Source organism: Python bivittatus, unplaced genomic scaffold (genome assembly GCF_059951505.1).
Source record: "Python bivittatus isolate LINGU-HERP-01145 unplaced genomic scaffold, Pbiv_v1 ctg000730_np1212, whole genome shotgun sequence".
NCBI classification, from domain to species: domain Eukaryota; kingdom Metazoa; phylum Chordata; class Lepidosauria; order Squamata; family Pythonidae; genus Python; species Python bivittatus.
Genome location: NW_028277109.1, coordinates 1,059,855 through 1,075,002, shown reverse-complemented (window position 1 = coordinate 1,075,002; position 15,148 = coordinate 1,059,855). Strand labels below are relative to the sequence as shown.

The following is a 15,148-nucleotide window of genomic DNA, read 5'->3' as shown; positions in this document are numbered from 1 at the left end:
GTGAGGATACACGTCCGGGGGTGAGATCCGGAGGGGAGGCGCAGCTACGGGCGCTACTGGACTCGGGCTGCACCCACTGCTTGATGCACCCAGCGGTGGTCTCGGGGCTCGGGCTACAGCTGAGGCGCCTCCGGGAGCCCATTTCATTCAGCCAGTTAGATGGCACGCTGGCAGGGGGGGGGCCAGCTCAGTATTACACCGAGCCGGTCCAGATGACGATCGGGAGTCACCGGGAAGAACTGAGGTTCGTGGTGGTCCCGGTGGCCGACTACGCGGTGGTACTCGGCTTGGCGTGGCTGCGGCGGCGGAACCCACGAGTCGACTGGACGGCGGAGGCAGTGCGGTTTGGGGTCGACAGACCGGCGAGGGGCGAGAGCAGAGGGGACCGAGCCGTGGAGACGGAGGCAGCCGCAACCACCGGCGGACAAGCGGAGGGTCCGGGACACCGGGAGACGGGGCGAGAGCAGATGGGGCCCGAGACCCGGGCGGCAACAGCAGCAGCAGCAGCGCCGGGACCCCGGAGACCCGCCATGATCCCGAGGCGAGGGGAGGCAGCGGCGACTGGCGAGGCGACTGCAAAGCGAGGGGCCGGACCCGGGGAACCCCCGACGGGCGGCGGAATCCCGAGGCAGTATCGAGACCTGGCGGCAGCGTTCGGGGAGAAGGAGTCCGACCAGCTCCCACCACACCGGCCCAGTGATTGCGCCATCGAGCTAGAGCCAGGAGCGACCCTGCCTAAGCCGAAAATGTACTCCCTGTCGAGGAGGGAGATGGGGGCCCTGCGCGAGTTCATAGACAAGAACCTAGCGCGGGGATTCATCCAACCCGCGAAGTCACCATTAGCGGCCCCGGTGTTATTCCGGGAGAAGAAGGACGGCTCGCTCCGTATGTGCGTAGACTACCGGGGGCTGAACGCAATCAGCACGGAGTACAAATACCCCTCCCCCTGATGAAGGACTTGATGTCGCATCTGTCGAAGGGGAGGGTGTTCACAAAACTGGACTTGCGCGAAGCCTACTTCAGAGTTAGGATCCGCGCAAAAGATGAGTGGAAGACGGCGTTCAACACCCCGCTCGGAAGCTACCAGTTTTCCGTGATGCCGTTCGGATTAAAAGGGGCCCCGGGGGTATTTATGCAGCTAATAAATGAGGTGCTGCACGACCTACTCTACCGGGGCATCCTGGTCTACCTGGACGACATCCTCATCTACACCGAGACCCTGGCGGAGCACGTGAGCCTGGTGCGCACGGTGCTCCAGAGACTGCTGAAGGCACAGCTGTACGCAAAGCTCTCGAAATGCGAGTTCCATCGAGAGCAACTAGACTACCTCGGCTACCGAATATCCAGCCGGGGAATTGAGATGGACCCGGCGAAAGTAAGGGATGTCCTGGGCTGGGAAGCGCCGCGAACCCGGAGGCAACTCCAAAGCTTCCTAGGGTTTGCGAACTTCTATCGTCAGTTCATCCCGAACTTCGCCCAAATCGCCCTTCCCCTAACCGACCTGCTAAAAACCAAGGGCACTGGGAAAACCCCCAAGCCCAGCATGGCACTCGCGTGGACTGCAGAATGCCAGGGGGCGTTTGAGGAACTAAAACAGCGGTTCACCGCGGAGCCGATCCTGCGCCATCCCGACCCAGATCGGCGGTTTATAATCCAAGTGGATGCATCAGACGTGGCAACGGGAGCAGTCCTGCTCCAACCCAGCCCGGAGGGGGCCATCCACCCGTGCGCCTACGCCTCCCGAAAATTCACCGAGACGGAGAGGAGGTGGATGGTGTGGGAGAAAGAGGCGTACGCGGTCAAGTGGGCGCTGGCCACGTGGAGGCATCTACTGGAGGGGGCAACTGAACCGTTCGAGGTGTGGACGGACCATAAGAACCTCGAGGCCCTGAAGACCCCGCATAAGCTATCCCCCAAACAGGCACGGTGGTCCCAATACTTCGGGAGGTTCAGGTTCACACTGAAACACATCCCCGGGAAGTGCAACTTCTTAGCGGATGGACTGTCTCGCATGCCCCAACACGCCAGCCTACGGGAGGAGATCGTGGACTCCGTCATCCCCGCCAGCAGGCTGGCTGCAAAGGCGGTGACCCGAAGCCAGACCAAGGGGGAGCGACGGGACGCGGCGTCTGAAGTAAGGCAAGGGTTCGCGGAGGCGGCGGAGCGGGACGATTGGCTCAAGCAGAACCGAGAGGCGCTAACCGGCCAAGAGGGGTTGTGGTGGCACGAAGGAAAGCTGTACGTGCCCGAGGGTTGCCGACGGGAGGTCATGGAGAGAGCCCACGACAGCCGGAGCGCGGGGCATTACGGCTTCGTAAAGACACTCCACTTAATCCGGCGGCAGTTTTGGTGGCCCACGCTCCGGAAGGACGTGGAGGCGTACTCGGGGGTTGCCCGGTGTGCGCAACAGCGAAAGGAGCCAAAGGCAAACCTAGAGGCCTACTCCAGCCGGTAGCGGAACCCGACGGCCCTTGGCAAGAGGTCGCCATGGACTTCATAGTGGAGCTCCCGGAGAGTAAGGGGAAGACCGCCATTTGGGTGGTCACGGACTTATTCTCCAAACAAGCGCACTTTGTAGCGTGCCGGCGAGTCCCCACGGCCGAGGGGCTGGCGAGACTGTTCGTGCAACATGTCTACCGACTCCACGGCGCACCTCGACGTATCGTCAGCGATCGGGGCGGCAACTTCATCGCGCGGTTCTGGCGGGAGTTCCTGAAGCGGGTGGGGACGAGACAAGCCCTATCCTCCGCGGCGCACCCGCAGACGGACGGAGCCACGGAACGCCTGAACGGGGGGCTCGAACAGTACCTGCGCTGCTACGTGGGGCACCAACAGGACGATTGGGCGGAGCTACTACCATTCGCGGAGGTGGCATACAACAACGCCGTCCACAAGAGCACCGGGTTCTCTCCGTTCAAAGTAGCCACCGGGAGAGATTTCGTCCCCATGCCGGAGCTGCCTCAGCCGGAATCCCAGATCAACTCCCTGGACGCCTGGTTCGCCCAAATCGACGAGACCCGGCGAGCGGCGCACGCGGCATTGCAAAGAGCCAAAGCCGACTACAAGAAGCACGCGGACCGCAAGAGGCTCCCCGAGGAAAAGTGGAAAGTGGGGGACCAGGTGTATCTGTCAACCAAAAACCTAAAGACGCACCAGGCATCGAAAAAACTCAGCCCGAGGTTTGTGGGGCCGTTCCCCATTTCGGAGGTCATCAATCCGGTGACCGTCAGGCTGACACTCCCGAAAAGCCTCGGGAAGATCCACCCGGTGTTCCATTGCAGCCTGCTAAAGTTGCACCAGCCGGGGAACGCCTGGCACAAGGCGGAGGGAGTACCACCACCCATCATGGTCGGGGGGGAGCAGCATTTCGAAATCAACCGGATACTGGACGCCCGGAGGCACAAGGGGCAGACCCAGCTCCTAGTGCAATGGAAACATTTCCCCAAGTCCCACAGCGAATGGGTGAGTAAAACCCACATAAGGGCGCCGGACCGAGTGCGGGACTTTTACAGTAAATACCCCGGGAAGCCGAAATAGGACCGAGGGGGGGGAGTTGTCGTCAGGGGGGCGGCATGTCAGGTTCGGTCAGCACGAGGCTTCAGGGAAGCACGGGGTTGCAGGGAAGCTCGCAGCCAGACCACGCGGAATCCACCGGCGGTAGCTAGCGGGGAAAAGAGGAACCGAAAGCGCCGCTAATTAACGAGCCACCTGCGGCCAGCTAAACAGGAAAACCGCAGCGGAAGCTTTTAACTATGAACTGATAACGGCGCGAGCAAGCAAGGAACGGGGCCGCAGGGCAGCGAAACAAGATCGCAACGCAGCACAGAACCCGCGGGTCTGCACGTAGCAGGGAGGGACCAACCCAGCCGGAGGGGGACTGGCAATCAAGGACAATGGACTCTGACCGACCCTGCCATCATGAACGATCAGGGGGGACATTGGGGGGCCTAATAGCCCACAGCCGCAACGCGATCACGAGGCGGGAAAAAGCGCGGGAAGGGGGGAATATAACAAGTGATGCAATTGTACCAAGCCAGTCCTGGCTTTGCTTGTGACTACTACGTTACGCATGAGTAAACCTTCTTTGTGAACCACACGTGTCACGAGAGTTTCTCTGTCGAACGGGGCAAATCTCACACTCTCTGCCCCACTGAGGAACAATGATCCAGCAGCACAAAGCAGCAGGGGGGTTCCAGAATGTGCTGAAACAGTCTGTGCACAGAAAAGAGGGAGCTCCTGCAAGGAGGGAAGATGGACTGGGGGCTGACATTAAAGCCAGCAGTGCAGAAGTGTGCTGTGAGTAGTTGGGAAGTTCAGGGCTTGATGCTCCTTCAGCATCCTGGCCAGGTGCCTCCTTCCCCCAGAGCCAGAGCAGGAGAGGATGAGGCAGAGCGCAAGGAAGATCTGGGGGCTTGAGAGGGAGGCGTCCCTGGGCTTCGGCTCAGCTTTGTATCTGGTTTAGCGCGGCAGGAGGCTGGACAGGCTAGATTGGCTCCAGACAAGCTACTATCAAGGGGATGACCCAGAGACAGCTGTTAAGCACCCATCACCCTCTCTATGGAACTGTCCAGTACAGTAGGCAGGCAGGCCATTCTGGATGGACAAAGGGAAGCCCACCTTCCTGGAACATGCTGTACGACTGGGGGACTGCACTGGTCGAATTCATGGTGGATACCTCCATCAGCAAAATGGCTGCACAGAAACTCCAGAGCCGCAGGCAAGATGCCTATGAATGAAACCAGCATTCCTCCCATGCAAACTGCAGCAGCTTGGAAGCCACCACAAGGAGCGGGCCTTTGGGCAAAGGCCGTTCATCATCCAAAGGTAAAAGGGAGCCGGGTGGGCCCATGGCGAAGGGGCCAGGCTCTCACGAGGGCATCCCAGGTTCAGGTCCTGTCAGCCGTGGAAGCTCCCTGGGGACTTTGGACCACTCACTCTCCTTCTGTTGTTGTGAGAAAGAAAAATGGGCGGAGGGGTCCTAAGCTTCTGGAGGGAAAGGTGAATATGGTCCAGCAAAGGAAAAGCAGTAGGAAGCACAGCGTCAGCTGTCGAACCCAACCTGGGATGCTGCCTGCAAGGCGAGGGATCCTCTTGCCCCTTGGGCCAACCCACCTCTGCCCGCCCGATTGCCCACTGCCCCGCCCGGGCCATTCTGCGGATGCACCCTGCTCACGCCCGCAGCTCTTTGCAGAAGGACCATCAGGACTGAGGCCCTTTGCCCGGACACGACAGGCGCTGCGGCTCTCCAGCTGCTCTGAAGTTGGAGGCCACAGAGCCAGCTTCTTGTCCCCTCCTGCTCAAGACCGCAAGATGGCTGCCCAGCCCCGCAGGGCTCCCTTCATCCCAGGTAATTGAGACTAATGACTGAGACTGCTGGAGAGAGAGAATACTGGGTGGGTCTGGACTCCTCATCCATCACCCAGTCGTGCCTCTCCCTTCCATCCACTCTCCCGAGGGGCGAACGGGACGGGCAAGGACAGGCAGGGAAAACTGCCCTCACACACTGACATGGTACTGGCTGAAAATCGGAAGTCTGGTAGCACCTTTTCTGACCACAGATTTTATTCAAAGGCAGAAGCTGCAGCTCACGAAAGCTTCTGCCTTTTAGTAAAATTTGTGAGTTGGAAAAGGTGCTCCTAGGCTCCTCCTGGGTTTTTGTTACCGAACTAACAAGGTTCTCCTCCTGCAAAGCTGGCTTGTTGATTCATGGGAACCACTAAAAATGGGTCCAGATGGAAGATCAGATCTGCTGCATCCTTCCAGCAGCTGGCAAGAGAGGAGGGCAAGATCGTGGGAGGGGCTCCAGTCCTTCAAAAGAGCTTTCGCTGTTGGGTTGTCTTGGCAGCTCAGCTCCTTGACCTCTGCCTAGGTCGGCCCATTCCTGGCCCTTTCTGGAGCTTACAGCGACCCAACCGCCTCCTCCAACAGGGCAGTTGCTGCAGGCGCTTCTGAGCACAGCTCCAAGGCTTCCAGATACCTCCACCGAGGAGGGGTTCCAGGGAGGCAAGGGGCACGAGCTGAGCTATGTTCCCAGCCCCTCCCTCTGGAATCACACAGCTAGCTGGGGCTGGAATGAAGGGGGCGTAGCAGGCATGAGTTGAGAGACGCTCTCTTAGAGGTTCTGCAGAAGCAGCAGCTCTCCTGCTTGGCTTTATAAGCAAAGCCACACATTTGAAACAGCTGGAATCCTCCCATCACCAGCCCTTGCTGGATCTGACACCTCTTCGGGCAACTGCAGCAAACAGCTGCATGTAGAAATTAATTCCAAGCCAGGGACTCATTGCTGCCCCAAACCCCACTGCCTGGAGCTGGGGCATCCGGGCTGTCTCTAAGCCCCATTCGTCTCACTTCACTTGCAACACCTGTCCAGCATCCACCTCCCTCCCACAGAAAGCCTCCTCTGCAACCTAGTTGATTAAAGCCCAAGCCACCCACAGAAATCCTTGTTCGCCTGCATTTGCACAAGGACCTTTCTGCACATCCCTGCCTCTTCACTGACTGCAGCGCCTCTTCCCTGTCCACTCCTTAGTTTTCAATTGGAGGCACACACCAAGTTTCTGAAATTCAGTCCATTCCCCTGCAAGTCCTACCCAGGCAGATGCTGTGAAAGGCTCCTCATTAATAAACAGAAGCAAAAGTAGGATCTGGCCTCCCGGGATCTCTTCCTTGCTGCTGAAGCCATTTCCCAGTCCCAGGACGTGGTGAGCGTTGGAGGGCATGAGGAGCAATGGCCTCCCAGCAAGGTCTGCTCTGCCTCATTCCACCACCAGCCTGCGGCGCGGGGCTTTCAGACACCACGGAGCTTCTCTCCAGGGCCACAGACCCTGCTCTGCCTCTGCCACCTCTGCAATCGGATGCCAGAAAGGAAGGGAAAGACTGCCACCTTTGTAATCTGAGGCCTCTAGAAGGAAATCCTAGACCAGGAGGGATTGCGCCCCGAATAAGGCCACCGGGCACCCAACTCTTCCTTGCAACTGGAAGGTGCTGCAGCTGAGAAAAAGGCTTCCTGCCTCTCACCCCTCGGGAGGGAATCAGCCGTGGGGTGATGGACAAGGAAGGAGCTCAAGAGCCAGTCATGTGATGCCTCGCTTAACGACCTCCCTGCTTGACGACGAATTTTCCAGTCCCTATTGTGGCTGTTAAGCAAGGACTACCTGTACTAGAGAGAATCAAGAGGGGGGGAAATCTTGAGTTTGCTCCTCACTCCTTCCTGTTCTTCTGGGCTAAGTGGATCTTCTCCTAATGGCTGTGGCATATTTTCCTCAAGGTCATCTCCTTACTCCTCTATAGGAAACTGATAAACAGGTTTACTGGTCTTCCTCTAACCTGGGCTAAAAGGGGAACGGACACAACTCATGTCAATTTTACTCTGCTGCCTGAATATCCTAAATAGAGAAATACCACCGAAAACCAGTAATGGAGTCGGATTTCTCCTGCAGTCCAGGTCCAAATGTCCATGGAGAGCAGTGCCCCAGCAGCCTCAACTACCAGTAAAGCTCAGCAGATGCCAGTGACCGTGTCCCCACCAAGACTTGTGAGCGAGTGTCATATGTCTATTCCCCATGGCTTGTGTTGGGGGAAAGCTGGCACGGCTAAGGACCACTTTAGACTGACTTCGTGACAGGCTGAGGATGAGACCAGGGCTGTGTCAGGAGGACATGTCCTCTACAAAGAGTCGGTGGGGTGTCTGAGCTGCAGTTGGTGGGCTGTGTGAAAGAGGCCCTGTCTCACTTGGCTTTAGTACCAGAGCCACCCACCCAAAGCCCTCTTTCCTGGACCATCCTGGACCCACGTTGGGATGACGCAGCTTAGCCCTGAAGGGAATGTGGGTGCACTGGGCCAAAGGAGGCCGCTGAGCAGCTCCTGGTCCCTCCAGCATCTGGTTACCTAGCCAGGCAACAAAACGTTTGCAAGAAAACAACCAAGCTCAGAGAACCCCGAGGACTCCACAGTTCAACCCTGAGCTGCACATATTTGCTTCTATCTGGTTACCGGGCTCACAGGGGAGCTCTCCTTTTTTGGCATTAGCCTCCTAACTGCTCCTCCTCACACAGAAGGGTTCTCAAAACCACTAGAAGATGACAAACATCACAGCTGAGACCCACCTTGAGCATGGCAGTGGGTAGGCTGGCATGTGTGCCAACGCTTCCTGCCACAAATGGAATGCCTTGGTTTCCTAGCCCACCGCAGCCGCCTCCTTTGCGGGCTGGCTCAGGAGAATCCCTTCTCAGTCTCAGTTCAGCATCTCAGAACAAAGCCCTCCTACTTCATAAGATTTACAGCGATGCTCAAGGCGATCGCTGCAAAGGACTCTTGCGTGCAAAACAGCTTTGCGATGTGTGAAAACATCATCTCATGTTCATGTTCACCGGTGCCCACAAAGCTCCATGTTCTGCCTTGGTTCTAGCCACCCCGTTGCCACCCTGCAGACAATGCAGAACCCTACATCTGGTGGTTCCCTCCAAGTATAGGACAATTTCTGTATGTTATTTCTAGACAGCAGCCACCTTTGGACGATGCTTCCGTTATCTTCTGAGCGTAAGTCTAGGTCACCTCAGAAAGGCACAACTCAAAGCCAGCTTGTCACAAGCATCACGTGGAAGCGCACATAGGATCCGCTTTCTCTCTCTCTCTCTCTCTCACCTTCAGAGGTAACACACCCAGGACCCATGCAGCTGGGAACCCACACAACGTCTGCTTCACCTTCTAGTTTGCAACCCTGCTGGGGGGAACGGCTTGGGCATGGCATCTCCAAGCCTTTTCCAGCAGGCAGGTGTTCCCTTGATTCAACGGATCCCCTGGGCCCGAAAAGGCACCCGGCTGTCCCTACTCTGCAATTCCTTTGAACGGACCAGAAACGTTTCAGGGGCATCGATGAAGATGCAGCTGTTTCCCAGTCTACTGTACAGGTTGGTTGTTAAGGTGATGGGGGAAATCTATGGGGAAGGATATTTAGGGAGAAAGAAGTGGGGAAAGACAGGGGCTGTGAATCAGGATGAGGAGCAACAACATTTCCTCGGCTAAAGGCAGAACTTCAGTTACCGAAGACAAAAAAGGGGCTGGTGCCACCGTGAGGGGCAGCAGCCCTGGAGCCAGCCTATGACGGGAGCCCTCCCCCGCCCTCCAGAGGCCCCCTTGGCACCATGAGGGCCCCCTGGAACCAAACAGCCGAGGCCTTAGCCCTCAGACCCTCGCGCGTAGCGGCCTTTGGGGCTGGCAAACGCCGGTCCTGGCTGCCCCTCCTCCCCTCTGCCCTGAAGGGCTCTTACCTGGTCGGGCATCGAACTGCCTCATCTGCACTTCCTCGACGCATTCTGCCGGGAACCAGCCTGTTCGCCCTTTCACGGTTCCTTCCCAGAAGCCTCCTTCTCCAATGCTGAGCACTGCGGGGGGAAATGGGGGGAGAGTCAGACCCAGTGATGCTAAGCATGAACACAGAGGGCAGAAAAGGGTGCCCCTCCCTCAGCGACAAGATCCCACCATGCCACGTGCCCCCGTGAGACGCCTCACTGCAGACCCACGTTGACCTCTCGCTTCCTGTAATGTTCACATTTTCCATTCATAGGCCTGTTGACAGAGTATCTATTCAAAGCAGACATACACTTTCATTTGTATGAAAATTGGCGTACGCTTTGGCATTTTTGCAATCTGTACCCTCTTGCAAACACTTTTGTATTGCCTAGCCCCCAACATATGCCTGGTGGTGCACTGCTTCCTCTAACAAATACCATTTTGCCCAAAGTAGGCACTTTCTGATGGAGCTACACCCTAAAATTCCGACAACTGCTGAAGTGAAGGGAGAATCGGTTTCCTGTTTGCAAAGCGGCCCAGGAAGCGTGAATTAGGGTGCTGGGCATTAACCTCTCAACGGAGCAAGCTGCCCTGTCGCACCCCAGCCTCTCTGCCACTTGGGCGAGTCCTCTTGGGCTTTCGAGCCTCCCTCTGGCGGGTCCGAAGCACACGTGCTGGTCCAGTGTGGCCCTCCCCGCAGACCTGAGAATCAGGGCTCCGTTCAGCTTCTGGCCAGGGCGGGCGCAGAGACTCCTGGGGCTCGCATGGCCTCTGAGCCCTTCTGGGAGCCCTGGAGGTGGGCGGGCGACTCCTTCCTGCTCTTTGCCTCTGTGGCTGTCCCATTGTCGGCCGAGGTGTTTCTCTCGACCGAAACGGGTTGAGGAAGTATTGCCAGCCTGACAGGTGGGGGGCCCAGTTGTCCTCCTGCTGATGGCCGCCACCCCCTTGCCCCTGGAAGGAGGAAAAGGCGCCCTGGGCCGTCCAGCCCCTTCACTGTGTCTGGGGTGGGGGTAAAATGATGTCCCTTTGCTGCTGCCACCCCCCTTCCCCACCAGTCCTCGGGGAACCGGAGAGGACGGAAGGAGACCTCCTTGCCCGCCCAGGTTCAGCTAAGCAGGAGGGGGACGAGACTAAGAAAAGCACTGGGAGTTGGGAGCTTGGCCCAACTGGGGGGTGGGGTGGGGGGCTAGGAGGCCATCGGCCAAGGCCTGGATTGAAGCAAGCTTCAGCTTCATTAAAGGGGCAGGAAGGAGGCGAGGATTCCCCCCACCCCGACAGAACTTGGTGAGGAACGAGAGCCGAGGCCACCATATTTTAGCCAAATGAGTGGGAGCGTCATTATTTCATTCTCTCCTTTGGAAGCTTGGTAGCCTGCCCCAACCCAGCAGACGCTGCCACAAAGCCTCCCCAGGAAGCATTAAAAACCTAAATAAGTAACAGGAGCCAACCCCAAGAGTACGGATATATCAAGGGCGCCTATCCCTTAACCTAAAGTCCGAATGAGGCTCTTGGCTGCTCCGACAAGTCAACAGGTATTTTGCCCGCACCTCTGGGGTGAGAGCGTTCCAGTTTTATGGAACTCCCAGAATCCCCCAGCCAGCATGCAAATGACCGCAGGTGGCGGGAAAGAGCCCTGCATTGCGAAGTTCCCGTTGTCGGCCTTTGCTGGGCTGGGGCCAAACCACCCAGCTTCCAGCTCAAGCACGTGCGCACTGAGGCTAGGAGAAGGCTGCAATGACCACAAAACGGGCTTCTATCGACAGGCTCCCAATAAAAGGGGAAGAAGAGAAGCAGGGGTACCAGATGCCCCGTGAAAGCAGCAAAATGCTGCCCCGCATCGAAGAGCTACTCAACTATTCTGGCTCGGTCTCTTCAACCGAACAGATGCGTTCCAGCTGAGGACTGCAAAGAGCTCGGAGGCAATTGGCCAGGGAGCGCGCCTTTCCTCTGCAGGACCCCAGGCCAGATAAGCTGCATTCTAGGGGATGGCTTGGACGAAGCCTTTCCGACTATCTTTGGGAAATCCTGAGACTGGGGAAGCGCCAAATGTCGTCCCGCTCTTCCAGAAGGCAACAAGGAAGATCTAGCAAGCTAAAGGCCAGCCAGTCTAAGATGGATACCAGGGAAGATGCCGGAGCAGATCATAAAGAGATTGTTTTGCAAGCCCCTTCAAAGTAATGCACCAGTCGCCAGAAATCAGCAGTGATTTGTCGCAAGTGAATCTTGCCACACCAAACTCTCACTTTTTGACTGGGTAACTTCCTTAATAGATTGTGGGGATTCTGAAAGCCGTAATATAACTCAACTCCAGCAAAGCATTTGATGTGCCGATCAGCAAGCCAGCGAAAGGTGGGCTGGATGGCATGACAACTAAACGGCGGGCTCCGAGCTGGTTAAAAATGGTACTCACAGTGTAATCATCAATAGCTCTTGATCACATTAGGGAGAGGTGCACAAGGTTTGGATAATATTTTTATGAGAGCATTGGATGAGAAAATAGAAGGAATAATGATCAACTCTGCAGATAAAAGAGCGCCAGGTGGGAGAGCTAATACCCTGAGAAGACAGAAATAACTTTTAAAACAATCTTGATAGAAAAACGGGCTGAAAGTTAACAAAATGGAATTTAATAGAGACCAGTGGAAAGTTCTTCACTTGGGAAACAAAAATCAAATGCAAAGATAAAGGATGACTTGGTAACAGAACATACAAAGAAGATCCAAGAAAGGGAGTTAACTGCAACTTGAGTATCAGGCCTCTGTGTGATGTGGCTGCAGAAAAGGCCAATGCGATTTTAGGCTATGTCAACAGAAGTCTCATTTTCAAATCACAGGAAGTCATCATTTCACTCCGTTCTCTCTTGTTCAGACTCAAGTCCAGAGTCCAGTTCTGGACACCACCCTTGAGGAGGGGTCCAGGAACAAGTTCAGAGAAGGGGAGTAGAAGTGAAGCTCTGTGACGGGCGGGAGGAGCTGGACACGCTGAGCCCTGAAAGAGCCAACAAAGGGCTTCCCACGGAGGAGGAAGGCCAAGGCCCGTCCTCTCTCGCTCCGGCCTGCGGGACGTAGGTGGGTTGCAGAAGGGAGGCTCCGACCGCGTGCCAGAGTGTAAGGAACCCCCAGGACCGAAAGGGAGGATGAGCCACCCCCACCGGACGTATTCTGGTGGAGGCGGGACACCCTCCGTCCCGGATGCTTCAGCCTGGCCCCGGGGCTGATCAAGGGGGGGCTGCCCGGCTTCCTGGGCTATTTCCAGCGGGGCAGGAAAGGGCTGTGCTGGCCCACCCCTTCGGCCCGGGCGAGTGCGTGTCAGTGCAGAGAACAGCCAGACTGAAAGATGCTCACCGACGGTAAAAAGAATTGGCCCCGGCCATCGTTTCTTCTTAACAATCCTGTATATTTCTAATTAAGTATATTGTATCATTCCATATGACTGAATCAAGTGAGGCTCTTAGCAAGATCTTGCAAGTAGAAAGGCCACACGCCCGCTTAAATAAATGCATACGATGATTATGCAGGGAGCGCACACGTGCCGAGAGGGAGGGGGAAGAGGGAGCCAATTCAGCCGCCAAGCTGCATTCAGCTATACATCAATAGGTGTTAATGGCTGCAGCAAAGGGGGGGGCACTCGTCGGAATGCAAATGGGAGGCTGATGCTCTCAGCAGCAGCTGGCACCCACAGGGAGGAGGGAGCCAAGCGCCCAAACTCCACTTCGGCCCCCTCCCCTCCCTCCGTGAGCAGCAATTCTTACAGAAGGACCAGAGGCTGGCCAGACAGCTGGACCTCAACGCTGAGGGTTGGGAACCTGTGCGTGGGCCGGGGAGGGGACTTTTTAAAGGTGAAGTGGTATAAAGAGGTCTCAGGTGCCCGCACCCCTACAGAAAAGTCATGTCCTGCCTCCTCAGTGGAGGGACTGGGCAGTCCTCGAGATTATGGACTACTGCAAGTCCCCAGCAGTGGTCACGGGGCCTCTGGCCCCCTGCGACCCTCAGGGCACAGTGACTGTTCTTCTGTTTTTTTTCTTTTCGTATCTGCACGTGGACGACTCCATCAAGGTAAGCCACATGATGCAGAGTACAGAAAAGAAACAACATACGGTAAGCCAAAGAACTGAGAGGCAGCTGATACAAGAAGAACTAAATCACGCTTAATCAGCACTATTCACTGGGCCTCTCCATATCCTTCTATCCTTCCGAAGCACCTCTGCTTCCACGCCATGCGCTCGCTGCTCACACGTTCCCTTCTGTCCTTGGCATCAGCGTGTCTGCGTGTGTTGTCTTCCCCCAAATAAGAGAGAATGGCACGAGGAGGCCTTTGGGATCTGCAGCCTTAACGAAAGTGCCTGAAATCACACTGAAATTAATCTTTTTACTACCAAATTTTGGCTGCATGATTTGTGGTTCTTTTGCGGGGTTGAGACAGGGCCAATGTTGCAGGTGGATTAATGAGGGATATCATAGTTAGGAGACAAAAAGACCACCTAAAAAGCTCATGCCAGCAACCTCTGAAAAAGAACATAATAATGTATCAGTGTTTCTATGCCAGTGCTAGAAGTCTCTGAGACAAGATGGGGAAATTGGAGCACCTGATCGCAAATGACAATAGCGATATTGTGAATGTTAACAGAAACCTGATGGAATGCAGAGAATCAGGAGTAGATGGTTATTCCTGCAGACAAATTTTGCAGAAAGATCCAGCGAAGGGGCACACGGGAGGACCAGATTCCTTCACAGAATTGCAGCTGGTGGCAACATCTGGTTGCAAAACTCAGTTAGACCTAGGGATATGCTGTTGCCCACCTGATCAAAATGCTGAGGGTGGTATTGAGATGCTGAAATAAAAGAATTTTTTGTATAGTAATGGGGGACTTCAATTACCTTCATGAAGACTGGGTGCATGCACGTATGGCATGAGAACAAAACCAAAATTCTAGCTACTCTAAATCAAGATTTTTCAGACTGTGTTCCGTAGACTCCTGGAGTTCCATCAGATACCAATGGATGGATGGATGGATGGATGGATGGATGGATGGATGGATGGATGGATGGATGGATAGATAGATAGATAGATAGATAGATAGATAGATAGATAAATAAATAAATAAATAATAAAAAAAAAGAGTTCACTTGAGCCCAGCCCGTTTTGATCACCAGACTGTTGCTTCTTGAGCAGGGGTTCTGGGAAATTATCTTTTTACCTACCAAGTTCCATGACCTGAAAAAGCCCTGCTCTAAAGGATGGCATCTTAGAACAGCTGGTCTTGGAACTGACCACAGAATCGGCCCTAGATTTAGTCCTAAGAAGGTGACCATGACTCGGGGCAAGATGGCGTCATTAGGAAACAATCACCTCAGCGCTCCTATTTTAGCATGCACGCAAATGGGAAATTGTCACAGATGTCCAAAACAGACACACTGGACTACAGAAGAGAAAACTTCTAAAAAAGTAGGAACCCTGGTGAAAAAGAGACTGGAAGGAGGTCAATGGGGCCCTATCGCTTCACAGCATCTGGAGGTTATTTAAAACCTCACAACTGAATTTCCACCATGTCAGAACCGGGCAGCCAAATCCAGGAGGAGACCAGGAGGAGACCGGGGCCCTCCAGTCATGAGCAGGACACTGCAGAAGTTCAAGAGGCTGAACGTTTTCTTCTGAGAATAGAAAGGAAAACAAAACTCCGCGCTCGCTCTGGCCGGAAAAAAGTGTGCAATGTAAGAATTTGAGGAGCATCTGGCAAACAGGAAAAAAAAAATTAAGGGGAATAATTCAAACTTCTTAAAATACATTGGAAGAAGAAAACAGCCCGAGAAATGGCTGGGCTGATACAGGAGAAAGGAGGGAAAGGGATGTTCAAGAA

At 55.3% G+C, this 15,148-nt stretch overlaps 1 protein-coding gene across 5 annotated transcripts in view; it reads right to left on the bottom strand.

Moving 5' to 3' along the window:
• SHANK3 (SH3 and multiple ankyrin repeat domains 3) overlaps positions 1–15,148 on the bottom strand; it is a 317,497-nt gene that overhangs the window by 107,111 nt on the left and 195,238 nt on the right. For all 5 annotated transcript variants that reach the window (XR_015793568.1, XR_015793567.1, XM_088129075.1 and 2 more), the window contains one exon: positions 9,270–9,383. Coding sequence is in view for 3 of the 5 variants with exons in the window: in XM_088129075.1 (XP_087985201.1) it covers positions 9,270–9,383 (114 nt within the window). In the remaining 2 variants the exon portion in view is untranslated. The remainder of the gene's footprint in view (positions 1–9,269; positions 9,384–15,148) is intronic.